General features: G+C 40.8%; 2 protein-coding genes across 8 annotated transcripts; one reads left to right on the top strand and one right to left on the bottom strand.

Annotated features, from left to right (window-relative positions):
* Positions 1-298: 298 nt before the first annotated feature.
* On the top strand, positions 299-13,247 carry fxr1 (FMR1 autosomal homolog 1). Of its 7 annotated transcripts, none has more exons than XM_051376969.1 (19): positions 308-364; positions 2,596-2,648; positions 2,773-2,866; positions 3,028-3,099; positions 3,668-3,816; positions 4,273-4,366; positions 4,540-4,656; positions 5,602-5,772; positions 6,527-6,605; positions 6,751-6,860; positions 7,008-7,094; positions 8,594-8,725; positions 8,904-9,138; positions 9,318-9,411; positions 9,610-9,731; positions 9,860-10,069; positions 10,309-10,386; positions 10,976-11,055; positions 11,267-13,247. In XM_051376969.1, exons 1-19 carry the CDS (start codon positions 314-316, stop codon positions 11,447-11,449), a joined length of 2,211 nt encoding a protein of 736 aa, XP_051232929.1. In that variant the 5' UTR covers positions 308-313; the 3' UTR covers positions 11,450-13,247. The 7 variants fall into 7 exon arrangements, with proteins under 7 accessions (XP_051232933.1, XP_051232929.1, XP_051232928.1 ...); XM_051376968.1 differs by having other exon boundaries at positions 7,002-7,094; XM_051376967.1 differs by having other exon boundaries at positions 6,999-7,094.
* A 107-nt stretch (positions 13,248-13,354) lies between these two features.
* dnajc19 (DnaJ (Hsp40) homolog, subfamily C, member 19) lies at positions 13,355-15,669 on the bottom strand. Its single transcript, XM_051377035.1, has 6 exons — positions 15,549-15,669; positions 15,312-15,363; positions 14,472-14,545; positions 14,223-14,305; positions 13,982-14,052; positions 13,355-13,556 (listed from the first exon to the last, which is right to left on the bottom strand). Exons 1-6 carry the CDS (start codon positions 15,549-15,551, stop codon positions 13,486-13,488), a joined length of 354 nt encoding a protein of 117 aa, XP_051232995.1. The 5' UTR covers positions 15,552-15,669; the 3' UTR covers positions 13,355-13,485.
* Between the last annotated feature and the right edge of the window lie 1,003 nt (positions 15,670-16,672).

Genomic DNA, 16,672 nt, shown 5'->3' with positions numbered 1-16,672 from the left:
TTCAGGCAGTGTTTCCTTGCCCTTGTCGCCAAGGTCTCGCTCACGGTGGAACTGTTGTGTCTCTGTAATTAATGTTTTAAAGAGTTCTCTATTTGAAAAGAGTCCTGAGATAACTTCTGTTATGAAATTGGCGCTATACAAATAAAACCGAATTGAACTGAATGATATCAATAATCACTATTATTGGCAGTAACAAAGGGCCCCAAAATCTAACTGTGCTTCGGGCCCCCCCCCCTTGCAGTCTGGGGCCGGCCCTGGTGTTTACCAACCATGGAGCGGCACCTGTCGTCCCAGCATCCTTTGCGTGTCCAATATGGAAGAACTGGCGGTGGAGGTCCGTGGCTCCAACGGGGCTTATTACAAGGTAAATACCGGCTTGTAAACGCCGCCAGTAGACACGATACCTGCTCACACGGTGGAATAAGGTCGCTGGAGTCCTCATGGACCCACGGAGGCCGTTTCAGACTCGCTCTGAACCACCTAAATGCTTTTTATTAGCTTCTACGAGCAACGCTAGCACGGAATTAGCACGCTAAGCTAGCATCGCTCGCAAGTCGTCGTCGGCTGCTTTTTTCTTTTTTTTTTCTTTTTTTATAGTTTAACGACGTTTCTTTAGACTCACAGAGCGATAACACACGATCCCATCAGTTGTAACGTGAGTCTACGTGTTCGTAAACAACCCGATAGGTGTTGTTATTTATTGTTTTTGACGTTTTCGGCTGCAGCTTCCTCGAGCTAAAAGTTAGCTCAACTGTTGACGTCGAAAAAAAAAAAAGAGATTCAAGTGAAGTTTGTTTGGTGTTTATGTTTGTTATTTGTAACTTCTTGTGTTATATATATATATATATATATTCGGGTTTTTATCAGAGCTGTAAGAAACCCTCACACACACACACACACACACACACACACACACACACACACACACACTGTCCTCTTCGTGTTGTTTAATAAAAGTGTTGTAGACTCCGTGGCGGTGATTTTGAGCTCTCATTGAGCTTGTCTTTATTATTTGATACTTCATCATGCCGAAGCTATGTTGTGTGTGTGTGTGTGTGTGTGTGTGTGTGTGTGTGTGTGTGTGTGTGTGTGTGTGAGCCAGTTGTTCCTTGTCAATCCCCGACCAGCTGGCCTGTCAGGAGTGGGTCACTGATACTGTAGGACTTAAATGCTATTTGTAGACATGCTGCCTGTAACAGTCCCTAGCTACTCTCCTCCCATCTCCTCCTCCTCCTCCTCCTCTTCCTCTTCCTCTCCCCCTGGCCTCACCTCCATTCCTCAGATGTCTCCTTTACTACTATTTGATACCCTCGACTCCTCGCTGCATGTCTCTTGTCTGTCTAACAACCCCCCCAGCCCTGGTTTCTTGAGTCACTTTGTTAAGTTTCCCTGCTCGTCAGCTGGCTCTTGGGACTACGGCTTTGTGATTTTATGGTTCAATTAAAATGTGATTTAACCGGCCAAGTGGCTTGAAGTGTATTTATGTGCGTAAGATAATAGACTAGGGCTGCGTCTAATGTTTTTATTGTTTTTTTTCCTGTTAAATATTATAATATGCCCTTTACAATTTCTCCAACCTCTTACTAAATCGCATGTTTTGTCTGACTAAGTTAGTTCAGACCCTAAAGATATTCAATTTACTGTTAATATCAGTTTATTAGTTTACTATTAAGCTTCACACTCAACCATATTTTGCACTTGCATTAGGAGTAATGTTAATGTTTCTCTTGTCCCGATGTTGTCTTTCCTGTTTCCTGATTAAATCGCTGCTTTTTTCTGCGTGACTGAGCTGACAGGGAGCTCTGTAATAAGACAAACTATTTTACATTGACTAATGGGTCCCTGTGAGGAGAGCCCAGATGTGTTTTCAACCTCTGTAAATCCACTTAGACAGACTTGTGTGCTGGGCTAAGGCTTCAGGACAAGAGGACAGACTTCTACAGTGACAAATTGACATAGCGTAATGGCTTTTAAATATTTGCGTTATGTTTTATTTCACATAAAATGTCTAGTCATACAGAGACATTAGGTTTAATTTGTCCAGATTTTTAAGATGTCAGCCGCTGGGACTCTGCCAAACCAAAACAATGGGGTTGAATGGAGTTTTGTGTTTGATTCCCAAAAGCATTATAAGTGACGTGAAAACAATGCGATGTCTGTTTCCCAGAAAAATGTCTCTTTACTCAGAATAATCAAAGAACTTGTTGTGTTTATAGTCTTAGTTGGGAACTTTAGTCTTGCTTTGACCAGTGCTGCTATTATTTATTAATGCACATGACATATTATTAATGTATTAACATACACTTAACATTGCAGTACTCAAACTAACTAATTGAGCTCCTCTACGTTAAAACCATGTGCCTGTAATCTGTGCCTTTTTTTTAAATATTTTAATATTTTTTTTTTTACAAAGGAGAGAGCTTGCTTAAAGAATCAAAGCCAGCTCTTTGCTTTCTGTCCTGTACAGTCTGTGTAACATAAATAGTTGGCACTTCATTTGAGTCAGTTTCAAGTTTCGTATGTGCTTGCTTACCCCTGTCCTGTCCTGTCCTGTCCTGTCCTGTCTGTCTGTCTGTCTGTCTGTCTGTCCTGCAGGGCTTTGTCAAAGATATCCACGATGACTCTCTCTCCATTGCCTTTGAGAACAAGTGAGTTTCTCTCTTTCTCCTGTATTCCAGCTGCTTTACAAAACACATACAGTTCAGAATTTGAAGACCAATGTAGTGTAACTATGTTAAAAGAAGGTGAGAAATTACCATGTCTTATGTTCAGTTGGCAGCCAGAACGCCAGGTGCCGTTCAACGATGTCCGGATGCCACCGCCCGCTGACGGCAAGAAGGAGATTGGAGAGGGCGAGGAGGTGGAGGTGAGGAGGACTATAATTACTTACTTTATTTATCCCATTGGGGAAATGTATCTTTTCACTCTGATTAGTAATTAAGACACACATATAGACTTCTTTTCTTTCCTGGTTTCCCTCTTTATCCGTCTCCGTCTCACTCTGTCGTGGTCTTAATCTCTCATCAGATCTTGTCCAGAGCCAATGACCAGGAGCCTTGTGGTTGGTGGCTGGCGAAAGTCCGCATGATGAAGGGAGATGTGAGTCTTGTTCCTTTTTTTGAAGATACATTTCTTTACTATACTCTCAATATTTACATAAAAATTCTTACTGATACTCTATTGTATCTATCTATGTCTGGTAAACAGCAGTGTAGCATAGTAGAATTTATTAAAGTGCTAGTTAAAACCTGTTTTTCACTTGCTTTATAATCAAGAGGCTAAAATTCTAGGGATGCACCAGTACCATTTCTTTTCCGGCCAGTTACAAGTACTTACATTTGGTTACTTGCTGATACCGAGTACCAGTTTGAGTACGTAATAACACCACTACAATTCTAACATTGACTTCGAAAACATGTTTTATTTTCAGCAGATGTTCCTCACTTTCTGACCGTAACAGATTAAATGTTGCTCCTTGTAAAGGTGCTTAAAATACTGTATCTCCACACGGCTTCTAACGTCACGCTCCCGTAAAAAGTGTTATCGGAGTAGTTTTATGATTACAAGTACGAGTAAATGAGTATAGTATCGGTGCATCCTTATAAAATATATACATTTTATTGTCGGTTCCTTTTATTTCATACACTGAACCTGCCTGTCTTTTCAGTTCTACGTGATAGAGTACGCCGCCTGCGACGCCACTTACAATGAGATTGTGACCTTTGAGCGTCTGCGTCCAGTCAACCCTAACAAGGCCATCACCAAGAACTCCTTTCACAAGTGCACTGTCCCTGTTCCTCAAGATCTACAAGAAGCGTATGTACAGCAGCTTTAAACTAACAGCATTCAGGAGGGACAAAGCTTAAAGGGATAATTTTGAGTTATTGACATGGGGTTGTATGACGAACCATAGTTGCTGCTGCCCCCCCCCCGTCCACAGCAGCACATTCCTTAGCTTCTGTGCCAGTACTCATGTCTGCTTCTCCAAACTGGGGTGGCCGACTGCCAGCTACTGTAGGTAATACACTGACTACGGATAAATTCCTCATACAACCCCACTTTAAAAAACTTTAACTTGTTCTCTTCACAGTTAACAATAACATGCATATATGTAGTAGATTGTTTTTTGTAGGTGTAACATATTGTCTGTATTGTCTTGCACTGCTCTTAAGATTTCTTTCAATTTCAATCTCCTGTCATGTCAGATAGGGGTACATTTGTTTACATTAGGAGTTCGGAAGTTTGAATTGATATTTCTTTCTCATATTACAGGAGCCAGAATGAGAATGCCCATAAGGACTTTAAGAAAGCTGTGGGAGCCTGTCGCATCTCATATTGCCCCGAGACCAGCCAACTAGTGATTGTGGTAACTGCCTTATTGTAACTCTGTGGTGACATTTGATTATTTATGGTAACACCTACACTACCACATGATATGTTGCAACTTTGTCCTGCTCAGTATGTTTGTATTGTGAATGACTCAGCAAGAAGCTTGACTTATTCTTTCTTTTTATTTCCTGTGTGTGTGCGTGTGTGTAGTCCATGAATGAGACGACAGTGAAGCGCGTGTCTCTGCTAAGTGACATGCACCTGCGCAGCATCAGGACCAAGCTGCTGTTAATGTCACGCAACCACGAGGCCACAAAACACCTGGAGGTCAGTTGGAAACAAGACTGGCGTGGTTAAGTCACTGTGGTGACCTGGAGGTCTCATAGGAAGCTGAAGTAGAGCTGGTTCAATATACTGAATGAAGCTGTATACTCCAGTATGACGTCGTATAGCTGGAACAGCTGTTGTAACTCCTCAATAGGCGGCAGTGTTGTTTCTGCTGCAAAGAGCGCTGCGGTCTGGGCAAGCAGTGTAGTGTTTGAGTGAGCCCTATTAACTGCATACTCTTCTTACTAACAATGATAACTTCATAACACAATTAACAACGCACATTTTTGTTAATTAATTTGAGTCTTTGAATACTTAAATACTTTGAGTATGTTATGTCAGTTTATAATGTACTATTTTAAAATACTATGATATTCCATGAAACTGCACCAGAAACTTACCATGATAAAAATGTTTGTGTGGTAGCCCAGCACTAATATGAAGTTACCTAAAACAACACTGAAGACAAAGAAAAGAAAAGCACTTGTTGCTCATACCTAGCCTGTAGCAGTCAGTGTATTTTGGAGTACCACTTATATTTTAATAATTTAAATTTATACAGAACAGGTAACAGGTAACAGGGTTTAATGCTTAGACCCCAGATGAAAAACGAAAAGTAATGGTAAAGGAGTTGGTAAGAATATTCTCATGGGCTAGTTTTACCGAAATACCACTAATACTCTAAAGGGAGGTAAATAGAAAAGAAACCATAAGCGATTTACTTTTCCTCTCACCACTATTTTTAAGATTAGTAACATTTTTAACACTTATTTAGAGCAAATTTTAAAAACTTTTAACATCTTGCAGTTTTGGCTTTAGAAAAATGAGGTTTGTCGGATTGAGAATTGATTAAAACCAAAACTTTTTGCAATATTAACTAATAAAAAGTTAAAAAGTAAAAAAGAAAAAAATAAAAAATTAAACTTTGCTCTTGTGTTTGTGTAGAGCTCTAGGCAGCTGGTGTCATCCTTCCAGGAGGAGTTCATGGTGAGACCGGATCTGATGGGCTTGGCCATTGGCAGCCATGGCAACAACATCCAGCAAGCACGGAAGGTTGCAGGTGTCACTGCCATTGAGCTGGATGAGGAGACTGGCACTTTCAGGATTTATGGAGAGGTATGATTGTTTCAATAATGGAAGGGAAAAGAACAAATGAACAAGTCTGTAAAAAAAAAAAAAAAAAAAAAAAAGGTTTTGGAGAATCATTGTGGACACTATACTGAAACAAGAAGGGGTGTATTTTGTGTTTGTGTCTGAGGATTTAACCATTATTTTGTTATGATTGTTATTAAGTCCGGGAGCTGACTGTGCTAATTGTATGTTGTATTTACTGTGCATTTGTGTTAGTTAGGGGTGTAACACTTCTCAGAAGTCATGGTTTGGTTCATACCCTGTTGCCACGGTTCAGTGTATTTTTTTTTGGATAAAGACAGACAAAATCCTTTTGCCGGGGACTGAGGTAGCATTTTGTCCACTGGCAACTTTTGTATACTATTTTCATTATAAAAAAAGAACATTTCAAACATTGCTGTATTACACTGTGTGAACACAGAATACATCCCCAGAATACAATTGGCTATAAAACTGAAACTGAAAACAAACGTGTGCATTAGGAAGAGTGATTCAATTAGTTAGTTGACAAATCGTTGTTGTCTTATCCATTACTCTCTCTGTTGCTGTTGTAGCTGACAGGGAACCCACATTGTTCCCAAACAACAGATTTAAAGGGCATTTTATTTTAAGAAGTGAAAACCTTCTGGGCGGAACTCAAGCTTGTTAACTTTGGTTCCACATTATGTGCATGGTGACACTTTTACAGCTCTAGAGTTGTACATATAACAGATTAATTAACCCTGTGTTGTCTTTTCAGTCAGCAGAGGCAGTGAAGAAGGCCAGGAACTATCTGGAGTTTCTGGAGGACTCTGTCCAGGTGCCCAGGAACCTTGTTGGTATGTAGATACACACATTTACTGCCTAAGCTTTGAAATCCCCCAAACTTCTGTTTTAGGGGCAGTCACATCATCTTTTTGGCTTGCAGCTGTGTTTCGTGGTTACTAGTTGCATTCTTATCTTTTCCCTGCTTTCTGTCCCTAGGCAAAGTGATTGGTAAGAACGGTAAGGTCATCCAGGAGATTGTGGACAAGTCTGGTGTGGTGAGGGTCAGGATAGAAGGAGACAATGACACCAAGCAGCCCCGACAGGAAGTAAGCCTGCTACTGCCACATTTTTACTGCTACTGAAGTGTCCAAAGTTTTGGTTGCTCTACAAATGATGTACACACTTTCTTTCTACTTGGTCCAGTCAGTCCCATACTAACATATGTGTTGTGTTTTTGTGTTTTGTTGACACAGGGAATGGTCCCATTCACCTTTGTCGGTACTAAGGAAAGTATTGGCAATGTCCAGGTCCTGCTGGAATACCACATCTCTTACCTCAATGTAAGGATGCCGATGTATACGGGTGTGTGTGAGTGCCGAATTAGGAAAAAAGGTTTGCTTGTGTATGTTTTTGCCAATTGTTTGCCTTCACTCAGTGCCACAGCTTCAAGTTACAGCCTCCTTCAGGCAGCCTCTTAATGCATCTCCTGGCAGACGAGTATTTCATTCAGTTGGCAGTATGGAGTGCATGTATACCAGCATCTCACAGTGCTTTAAGCTTTGCTTAAGTCTAAACAGTAACACTGCTTTGTCTTTGTGCTGTGCATGTACTCAAATAAAGTGATATGGGATTGGTACTGGAGCCAATCAAGGCATTTTTTAACTGATCTATCGGCTTTATTGAGCCAGATCCAATCCTTTGTTTTACGTCAGCTGTCACACAGGTGTTTGTACTCACAAAGCTTTCATGCACAGCAGCTGTCATCAGCTCTCTGCTGTCTGTCTTTCCTCCACTCCACTGAGCTGCAGGGGCAGCAAAACCACATAGAGCAATACCGTGGGAGGGAGTGGCAACCCCTGCTCAGAGGAGAGACAGACAGCAGTGGAGAGACAACAGACACACTGACCATGCCACTGCAGCAAAAGCCAACAAGAGCAATTCATTAATGTAATCAGCAGAAATGATACAGAACTAAATACTATACACAGAAATAAACACTGAATGGAATACAGTTTATACAGGTAACTTGTGCAAAGGCTGCACCGATACAACACTGGGTGACATTTTTTGGCTCTGATGAAGACACATTAGTGGTGAAACATTTTACCGTTTGCACAATTAAAGGTGTGAATTAATTGCTGGAGCACACTTTTAAAAGGAGAGGGAAATTCTCTCGAGATAGTGACATGGCCAACAAGATTACATCCTGGGTTTTTTATTTTGTTAAAAATAAATAAACATTAGAGAACAGCTAGAATGCATTTTTATTCTTAATGCAAGGATGAGCTATTCAGTTGTCAAACATACACACTGGATTGATTTTAATAACTTTAATGTACTTGAAGTGTGAATGATGCACCTGTATTATTTGGGAAAATAGAAGTATTGGATTGGCAAAAAAAAATTTGTTTGGGGGAAAAAAAATTTAATGGTCCCTGTAACGCATAAATCACAGTAAGAAGGAAATGTGTGAGGAAAAAAAACTACCACATAAGCAGAGGAGTGCATGGAGCTGAACATATAGTTCATACCAGCTCTAGTAAACAGTTTCCTGGTGTGAATATCTGCTATCTGATGTCATTTTTATATTCTCATTATACACTGTTAATTGTGAATGGCAACACATTTCTAAAACTTATGATCATCTTCAGCGATAATCACCTTGTCTCTCTGTGTTGTGTATTTCACTGTTTCTACATTTTGGACTTTGCATGTATGTATGTGTGTGTCCTGTGCTGTTTGCATGTTTTGTGTTGTGTTGGTGCTTTGCGTGTGTTTGTTTTGCACTGTATTGTGTGTGTGTGTGTGTGTGTGTGTGTGTGTGTGTGTGTGTCTGTAGGACATGGTGGAGCTTCTTTCGGAGGGCCAGCAGCTAGAAGAAGAGCTGAGGCAGATTGTGGATTATACACAGGGAAGCAGCCTAGCAAGATTCAGAATAAGCAACACGAGGCACACTGGATGTGTTGTAGATGTGTGTATGATGATGATGATGATGCCTGTGTATGCAGTGATGAACCATCTCTCAGAGATTTGCTTGATTTTCCGAAAGATTACAATCACAAAAATTTTCTTTTTTCTTTTTTTTTGCTTCTGCTTTTGTCTTACTTTCTTTCCCTTTATTCTTACCATTTCCCCTATTTCTTTTCTAGGAGGTTGAGCAGCTTCGCCTGGAGAGGATGCAGATAGATGAACAGTTACGTCAGATCACGCAGGGCCACCGATCAGCTGACAGAGAGAGAGGAGACAGAGGGGAAAGAGGAGGAGGAGGAGGAGGATATAATACAGATGGTAGTGCCAATGCCTCCTCATCCTCTTTACACGTCACTCGCTCCTACAACAGTCGAGGGCGTGGGCGCAGAGGCCACAGCTACAGCACTGGATATGGTAGGCACCTTTTACAACTACATATTAAAAAATCAACTTATTTGCTGCCAGATAATGTGGTTGTCTGTGGTAATCTGTAGTTGTGTGGAGCCAACTGTATCCCAGTATTTTAACATTTGTCCTGACCTTTCTGTGTGGCTGTCTCTCTCTCCTCTCGTGTGTTTGCTTGATTCTCACAGGCACCAACTCAGAACAGTCCAACGCCTCTGAGACAGATTCAGAGCGCAGGGATGAGCTCAGTGACTGGTCCCTTGCTGGAGAGGACCAGGACAGGTGAGTTTTTTTTTTTGTATTTATAAAACCTAAAGATGTACAAAATGCATAGCTGTGTTCAGTTTTTAGTGGAATCTGTGTTATTGCTACAAACATAGCATCTGCCTTGGTGCCAGCTGTTCTTTACCATCTTTATTGTAGTTCTAGTGCATGAGTTTTTGTTTTTGTTTTTGTTTTGATTGACTGACTGACTTGCAGGGAGAGGGAGAGAGGCCAACGACCTCTAAGAGATGGTCGAAGGAGGCCTGGACCCGGCAGAGGCCGAGGAGGGACTGGCGGACGGGGAAGAGGCGGAAGAGGAGGATACAACAACAGCTTTGGTAAAATTCACTCTTAGGGGATATAAAGAGAGATATAAAAATACCTTTCTCTTGTAAAAGTCTTGTCATTTGGCAATTCGTTTGACTGTAAGTATAACCTATTTTCTGTGAACCTGACATACCTGCAGCAGGGCCTCGGGACCATGAGGATCACCATGCCTATGGAGCCTTGGAGACAAACACAGAGACAGACCAGACAGCCGATACAGATGCTAGTGAGTCCAACTTGCCTGCAAACCGCCGCAGAAGATCTCGACGACGCAGAACGGACGAGGACGCTACACTGATGGATGGCATGACCGAGTCGGACAATGCCTCAATGAGTGAAAATGGAACAGGTAGGGAAGTCAAGATCATTTTACAAGACTGCTTCAGTGCTTTAAGAACAGCATCTTAGGAAGAAAGCCTGTCAGAGGTAACAGTGCTGTTTTTAGCTGTCAGTGGTCCAAAGTGTACAGCAATGCATTATTTCCCATTTTGAATGTAAAAGGAGCCAGTGCAGCACAGATACAGGTCTCTGGTTTAAAGGCAATTTAAGCCCCCAATCCCTGTCTTTGTGATGACCAAACACCCCTAGATGACCCCGAAGCTAAACCTCAGCGCCGTAACCGTAGTCGACGTCGCCGCATCCGCCTGCCTGAGGAGAGGCAGCCAGGTAACTAAGGCAACTGCCAGTATCCCCTCCTCTGAAAAGTGCTCCTAATGGCTTGGCTAAAAAGGTTGTGCTCCAGGCCTGGTTGTTTGCGTGCCACAGACTACATACTAAACCATAAAGATATTTAAATCGTTCAGATCTCTTCAGTGTGGTTATTGAGTGTTGCTTGCCTCATTGGCTAAATGATAGGACGTTGACTGACTACACTGTCCACACTGGTTTGCCGTGCCATGCACTTGTACTATTTCACAGGCGCAATATTTGTTCACTAACAACTAGGCGACAGCTTGTTTGTTTTTCATGTTGTCAGGCTGTCTGTTACACTAATGGCAGTCCTGGTTTGTGCGGTGTGTTATTGTAAGCCTGACCTCTAACTTCTCTGTGATGTTGTGTTGGATGTCAACTGTACGTGGTGAATGTAAACTGCACAACGGAGTGCTCTTTGAGGAGTCTGAAATTGTTGAAAAGCCTCTTTTCATACTGCCAGACGGGGTCCAGACAGAGTTAGCATTTTGGCTTCTGTTATTTAAAGAAAACAGACAATGTCATAACCACTGTTCTTCTCTTCTTTGTTGTCTTGTCTGTACAGTGACGGTGGCGGACTACATATCCAGGGCCGAATCTCAGAGCAGACAGACCACCAAGGACGCCAAGAAAACCAAGGATGTGGTTAGTGCTTAAATTAAATGTGTTTACAAATTTTTTGCAGACCACAGTTAACCTTTAATAAACTCTCTTTCCTCTTTCTCTTTAAATTCTGTCTGCTCCTGTATTTATTTACTTCTGAATGTAAATGCAGCTGTATGATTTTTTTTTTTTTGGTGAATTAGTTTGAATACATTCTAAGTTCATTATTTGTTCATCCCACATTTCTGTCCAGGGTCAGGTGGATGCCATTGCTGAGCACAGCCCGCCGTCTGCTCCGGCAACCACCAATGGTTCCAACAACAGTGCTGCCGACAGCGAAGGCAGCAGAGCTCCCAGGTCTTCCACAGAGAGGCCCGCCAAAGTCTCCTACAAGGAGGACTCTAACCCGCAACCCGTTGTTAACGGACTCTCCTAGTGAGACCTGAGCAAAGGAAATGGTTTCAAATATTTTCAATTCTTTGGCTGCACTTGATTGAATCTCCCTGTCTCTGGAGCAGCCTTAAACATATAAATACAACAAGCACTGTTCTTTTTTTACTTTACAAATATTTGAAACCTGTTCCACTGCGCAAGTTTTAGAGGTCTGACCCTTAACCTCCCCTTTACACTCGTGTTCAGTCCAACTATTCATTTTACTACAGTTTTTGTACGATAGTTCTTCCTGTATGAGCTTGCCAAAGACAGTGAAACACACACACACACACACACACACACACACACACACACACACACTGACAGACATCTACTTAACTGTACTTTTCAGTCCACTCTTCATTGAGAGCTCAGGAAGAGGCTGGACTGGATGCAGTATTTATAAAATGCAGACAGGGATTCCACTCAAACCCATACTGTGGTATGAATGCAGCGGTTCTTTTTTTTAATTATTGGTAAAAAAAAATATCATTGCAGGGTTTTAGAAAAAAAAAAAAAGTCTGCCTTTTGCCAGGTGGACTCAAAAAGATGCTTCCACAGGATGTTTTGTGCATCTGAAGTAGTTTGTAAATTTAACATTCTGCATGAGCAGTACCACAGTGCAGATAGGTTTGTTGGAAAAACCCAAGTATGTTTGACATACATGTGATCAGCTGTTGTGCCTTGAGAGTAGATTCAACATGTTGTTGCCTGGCTCTGCACACCATCTGAAATCTTTTCACTCAATTCTGTGTTAGTTGGTCACACTCGCCTGCCACAGATGAACCAGATGAGTTGTCTCCTTGGTCTATATGTACCCTTATGGCACTTTAGACAGGTAGAGGCAAACACTGAAAGACCTTGAAAGGATTTCAGAGGCATATCTTTTTAAAATCAGGTGTGTTAATTCTTAATGTTTGTGGGGAAAATGAGACAAGTTATCCTTTATATATATATGTTGAGGAGTTTGACATTAGCTGCTTTCTGTTTTTCAATATGCAACCACTTAAGTCATAGAAGAAATGTTATTACAGCGTGTCTGGAAAAGAAACAAACCATAGAAAAGTTGTTTTCTTTGCACTGAAACATAAACTTTTTCTGTTTAAAAAGTTGATTGTAGTTGAGTCTGGAAACTGGCCTGTTACTGTTTTTTTTTGCTGGACAGAGATGTAGCCATCAATGCTGGGTTTCCTGGAAACATCTCATTTCAAAACATCGAGCAGTTTCATCAAATATTTCAAGACGGATATGGAGTACCGTTTCCTCCGAGAAATCCAATTAAATCAAGAGACTCAAAGGATGTTTGCTGTGTCTATACAGCTACTATCCCAGTTTACATGCCCACTATTGCAAAAATCCTGTATTGAGCAGTAAGAACCAGACTACCCTGGTGTTGAGATGTTTCTGGAAAACCAAGCCCAGGTGACAATGATGTCATTTTCATGGTTCTTCCACAGACTGGCTGGAAACTGGTCACGACTGTTCCACTACGGAAGGAGATTTATTTGGTTTATTTATTTAAAAAATGTACAGTATTTAAAAAAAACAAAAAAACCACACAAAAACAAGAGAAGCTCTTCTTTTTCTTGACACTAAAACATGCGTTACCTAGGGTTTTCTTTCAAGACAAATCACAATTTGGACTACTGAGAGTTGTGACATCCCAAGTGTTTTTGCTGGGTCAACTACAGTATGTTTTTTTTTTTTTTTAAAGGATCGTTCTGGTTGGTTGATGTGCAATATGTTTTGTATGCAGGTAGTTCTTAAATAAACTTGATCTTCCATGTAGATCTGAAACCCAACTGTGTCTGTCTCTCGCACAAAAATAAATATGTCATTAAATTTGAAGTTCCTGTTTTAGATAAGTACAAAACGTAAATCTAAAATACAAAAAAATAACGGGGGAGAATCCAATTAACGTTTTTATTGTGATTTTATTTGAGAACAATACGTTAGAAAAGTCTGGTAATTGCTCAAGTCAGTGCAACAGTATGGAGAAGATCAGCGTAGAATCACATTAAGGTCATCGTCCAGCGTCTTCTATTTCTTTGTCTGGTCGTCCATCAAATCCTTCGCTTCATTTATCTTCGCTGCTATGTAGGGAGATCCACCTGTCACACACACAGTCATATATTATAGTTTAACTTCAGGAGATTTTGCTGTGCTCTAAGATCTAAACTATTACTATGACTTTTGCGATCATGCTGCATGCATTATTTCCCCTTTAGGACTGACTGTAAAACCTGTTCAAGAGTCAAATCATTACATTTACTGTTGGTCCATTGCCTTTTTTTATCTTTATCTGTATTCTATCTGGAAGTTTATATATTTATGTACTGAAAAAATAATACATTTGAGTAACAAGTCCTCTCTAACCAGCATAGTTAACACCTGGAGCAAACACAGATTCATGCAGTGAACTCTAGAAACAATGTTTATTTACTCAGTCTGTTGAGCACTATTATATTTTATATCACACTACTGTAACGTACAGTGGCTAACAAAAATCTATATAAACCAGTGGGGCCCTACTTACCTCTGTCTGGATGGTTCAGGGTCATCAGTTTTCTGTGGGCTTCTCTGATCTTAATCCTGTTGGCAGTGGGGCTGAAAGACAGAACAATGGTACATACAGCAGTTAATTATCATCACAATAATCAGTGCAAATAGTACTGGTTAGTAAATTCTTGGCTGTAATGTAGAATGACCTAAATGTGACCGTAGATGTACCGTAACATGTAACTGTTGGAATGGTTGCCCAGTGAGGGTTCACATACCTGACACCCAAAATCAGGCAAGCTTCTCTCTTGTTCATCTTTGGGTCAAATCCGCCTTTATAGTACCCTCCTCCTCCAAAAGCCTGCAACAACATATACAGTTACCAGTTCATCACGACGGGTCTGCTAACTGATCCTTACTGGCAAAAACATTCATTCAAAATAAAGCGAACAGAGTGAGAGGTACAGTATCTAGCACACATACTTTAATTTAGAGAGAAATGTGCTGTGTCATGTTTTCCTTCTCACCGTCTTGGGGAAGCTCTGAAGGGCCTGTTTCATCTGAGGCTCCATCTGTTTAATGGCCTGCATGGCATAGCGACCTGGGAGACAACGAAGAGGAGCAAATCTGAAATATCTGTATCATCTGATACAGATATTTATGGCATTGTACTATTGTCTTTTTAATGTAAACACTGATATGGATTGTATGTTTAGTAGGCAGGCAGATATATTTAAAATTAATATAGTAACATTATTTGGAATATTTTTACCAATATTTATATCACTATAAGGAAAATATATCACATATAAAATGATTACACACAAACTTGAGCTAAGATAGTCTAGATAAACTCATTTTGTTTGTCTGGAATTTACAATTTGCTTTGAATTGTTAAGTTCAACAACAGAAAACAACATGATAACCTTAAATTATTGCCCACCCTTCGTTTACTTCCCGTGTTTCATGTTTTCATTGTCAATTAGCCTGCACTTAACACTGTAGGACTTTTATTGTCCAGTGAAGCATTTCCTTACAGTAAACTAATATTCAGACTTCAGACAACTTCAGAATCACAGACATGGGATCTGACTCTGGTTTAAAGTTGCTAAAATCCAGGACAACAAACCTACAAAGACAGGTGAAACTAAACACAGCTATTAAGTACTGGTTGAAAACGTATAGGCCTATATGAAGCAAATACATATTTAAAAAGCAATAACCAATGTATAAACTGCACTGCAGACTAATACAAACACTGAATGAGTAACATGAGGCTCAACTCTGAACTGTGTCAAGGTGACTGGTCACTAAAAAAAAAAGCTCTCCCTCATCCACCAACTTACTGAGCTTTTATAGTTACTCACCTGCAAATCCAGCTGCTGCCAGAGCCAGCCCCACTGCCACCATGGAACTGGCCTGCAGACAGACAGACAGACAGACAGACAGAGAGAGAGAGAGGGAGACAGGGTCAGACAGCTTAGCTTAGCTTAGCACATTATAACACATAGTGATGGTTTATGGAGGTTTTCGGCTGACTCCCGATCATGCAGCCATTTTTTTCAGACTGTCCTAACGCTTCGTGAACGACAGCTGCGACCCACCATGTCTGCGTGTTAGGTTCCGTGTCTGTTCAAAGTCAGGACCATAACTTTTGACCTCGCATGTTTTCGTCGCACTGGCTCTTCGTGTGTTTGCGCCGGAAATGGCGTTGAACTGTCGTAAACACCGTTGCCGTGCGCTGTTCCCTCCTTCCTCCCTTCCTCCCTCCCTCCCTCCCGACTCCTCACCTGCCTCCTGACCTGAAGTACCTGTGTTTAGTGGAGTTATAAGCCTGTTTTACTCCCTTTATTTTAAGGATGTTGGATGGAAATGTAATAATGTAGCGTTATAAGAAAGAGTTGAAGCTTTCTGTCGGGTTTGTTTGTGCTCACAGATTGTCTAAAAGGATTCATTGCAGTTAAGCTGTTTCACTTGTTGTACTACATTCACCTAAACTGCTGTGTCTGACTTGAATTTCTCCTCAATAAAGGAACATTTGATCTTATTTTAGGATGCCACTCTGTGTGGTGGCTATTAATGTTCGTTTCCTTCACTGGTGAGTTGCAACCATTCAGACATGAGCTGGAAATGCAGGTCTGGTTGCTATCTTATGTTTAGTAAAATAGCTAAAGTGAACATTTAAACTGCACTAAGAGAACACAGGAAACTAGTGAATTATCTGTGTAACTTTGGCTAAACAGTGGTGGCTTATATTACAGGATATATAAATTCTGTGTTGTGTACAACTGCAGGAGTCATCATGCCAGTGAAAGGACTTTGATGTTGCAGTGTAGTGGACATTGCTATCTAAAGTTTGGTAACATTAATCACCATAAACTCACCCCAGAGTGTAGTGTACTGATTTAAACTGAGCAAGGGTTGTTCATTAGGAATTACTTTTCATTTGAGAGAGGAGAAGTGTTTATTCCTTAAAAACGTATAGTCTCGCTCTAACTCAAGAATGATTTTAACAGCGCAGTTGTTGTATTTTTACTTCCCATGTGGTAAACAAACTAATACAGCTCTCTTCAGGACTGGGCATACGTACTGCGCTTAATTGACCTTTCTCTCACTCCCTTGTTTGCTTTGTTGCAACTGTTTGGGTGGAACAAATTACACCTATAATCATGAACTGATGTAAATACAGCACGACGCTGCCCACCTTTTCTACCAAGCAGACCTGGCC

Source organism: Dicentrarchus labrax, unplaced genomic scaffold (genome assembly GCF_905237075.1).
Source record: "Dicentrarchus labrax unplaced genomic scaffold, dlabrax2021, whole genome shotgun sequence".
NCBI classification, from domain to species: Eukaryota; Metazoa; Chordata; class Actinopteri; family Moronidae; genus Dicentrarchus; species Dicentrarchus labrax.
Note: the sequence above shows the minus strand (reverse complement) of the source record. Positions and strands in the feature narration are given on the sequence as shown.

What these genes read in the sequence shown, in the direction of transcription:
- fxr1 (XM_051376967.1), top strand. Translation starts at nt 314, where the DNA reads ATGGAAGAACTGGCGGTGGAGGTCCGTGGCTCCAACGGGGCTTATTAC. An exon ending in TCCGCATGATGAAGGGAGAT is followed by an intron (nt 3,100 to 3,667) that starts GTGAGTCTTGTT and finishes CTGTCTTTTCAG; the next exon opens with TTCTACGTGATAGAGTACGC. An exon ending in AGGATACAACAACAGCTTTG is followed by an intron (nt 9,732 to 9,859) that starts GTAAAATTCACT and finishes ACATACCTGCAG; the next exon opens with CAGGGCCTCGGGACCATGAG.
- dnajc19 (XM_051377035.1), bottom strand. An exon ending in GGCAGCAGCTGGATTTGCAG is followed by an intron (nt 14,546 to 15,311) that starts GTGAGTAACTAT and finishes GTTGTCTCCCAG; the next exon opens with GTCGCTATGCCATGCAGGCC. An exon ending in TGCCTGATTTTGGGTGTCAG is followed by an intron (nt 14,053 to 14,222) that starts GTATGTGAACCC and finishes TCTGTCTTTCAG; the next exon opens with CCCCACTGCCAACAGGATTA.